The sequence below is a fragment of the Myotis lucifugus genome, unplaced genomic scaffold (assembly GCF_000147115.1).
Source record: "Myotis lucifugus unplaced genomic scaffold, Myoluc2.0 scaffold_108, whole genome shotgun sequence".
NCBI classification, from domain to species: Eukaryota; Metazoa; Chordata; class Mammalia; order Chiroptera; family Vespertilionidae; genus Myotis; species Myotis lucifugus.
In genome coordinates this window covers 819,324-820,349 of record NW_005871156.1, presented here as the reverse complement: position 1 = coordinate 820,349, position 1,026 = coordinate 819,324, and the positions used below count along the sequence as shown (strand labels likewise).

The following is a 1,026-nucleotide window of genomic DNA, read 5'->3' as shown; positions in this document are numbered from 1 at the left end:
CCAAGCCGCACATTCTAGGTCCTCCTCCCTCGGAAAGCCAGGCGCCCCTGCGGCAGGGCGCGACCCCAGCACGTGGTGACTCCTCCACGGAAGCGCTCGAACAGCACTCTTTGTGGCCCCTAGAGTAGCACAGGGCCCAGTAGACCTCTAGAGCTCAAAGAGCTTTTGCAGAAACAATGAGCTGCAATTCCCGGTCTAGTCAACACAAAGGGTGTGTGTGAAATCATGCTGAAAGCTAAGTCGGCCCCCAAATTCAGGCCGGTGGGAGATACAGGCCGATCACAGCGCAGACATCACAAGCCCTGGCGAGCGCCTGGCGCCCTTCGCCCAGGTCCGGTTCCGCGCAGGCTCCGCCCCTTCCGGAGGCTCGCCGCGAGCATGCGCCGTCCGGGCCGCGCATATTTGCAAGAGCGAGGGGTTAAGGTCCTGCAGCCCGGAGACGCCGCGCGCAGAGACGCGGCGGGCGGGGCGGCGGATGGAAGCGGCGGCGGCGTTCCCTGCAACGGTTGAGGCTGCGCGTGAGAAAGGGGTCGTGTAGGCACCCGGGCCTGGTGGAGACCGGCGGCGGCCGGGCCATGGCGGGAGACCGGGTCCGCCGGGCTCCCTGAAGTGCGCCCCCTGACATCCCGGGGAGCCGTGGCCCATGGGCTCGCTGAGCAGCCGAGTGCTGCGCCCCCCGGGGCGAACCCGGGCCCAGCCGGAACCGGGTTCCGGGGCGGGGGGCTCGGCCCGGAGGCCGGAGGCTGGCGGCGACGCGGCCGGCCACGGCTTCTGTTACTGCCCCAGCAGCCGCAAGCGTAAGCGGAGCAGCGGGGCCCTCTGCTACTGTCACCCCGAATCCGAGACCGACGAGGAGGAGGAGGAAGGGGACGAGCAGCAGCGGCTCCTCAACACCCCGCGAAGGTAGGTGGAGGGTCGCGCCCGCACCTGTTGGGCCGCGCCCGCGGCCGGGCCGGGGGACTAGCCGGGCGGCGCTGTTGGGGTACGACGTGTCCTGGACCAGGCACAGGTGGGAGCCGGCCCGGT

General features: G+C 70.1%; 1 protein-coding gene across 3 annotated transcripts in view; it reads left to right on the top strand.

Annotated features, from left to right (window-relative positions):
• The first annotated feature begins 202 nt into the window (after positions 1 to 202).
• The window catches only part of GMCL1 (germ cell-less, spermatogenesis associated 1), a 58,638-nt gene continuing 57,814 nt past the window's right edge, over positions 203 to 1,026 (top strand). The window contains exon 1 of one of the 3 annotated variants that reach the window (XM_023757439.1): positions 203 to 903. In XM_023757439.1, the coding sequence (XP_023613207.1) occupies positions 644 to 903 (260 nt within the window). In that variant the 5' untranslated portion in view covers positions 203 to 643. The remainder of the gene's footprint in view (positions 904 to 1,026) is intronic. The other 2 variants (XM_006092972.3, XM_006092971.3) reach the window with 2 other exon arrangements.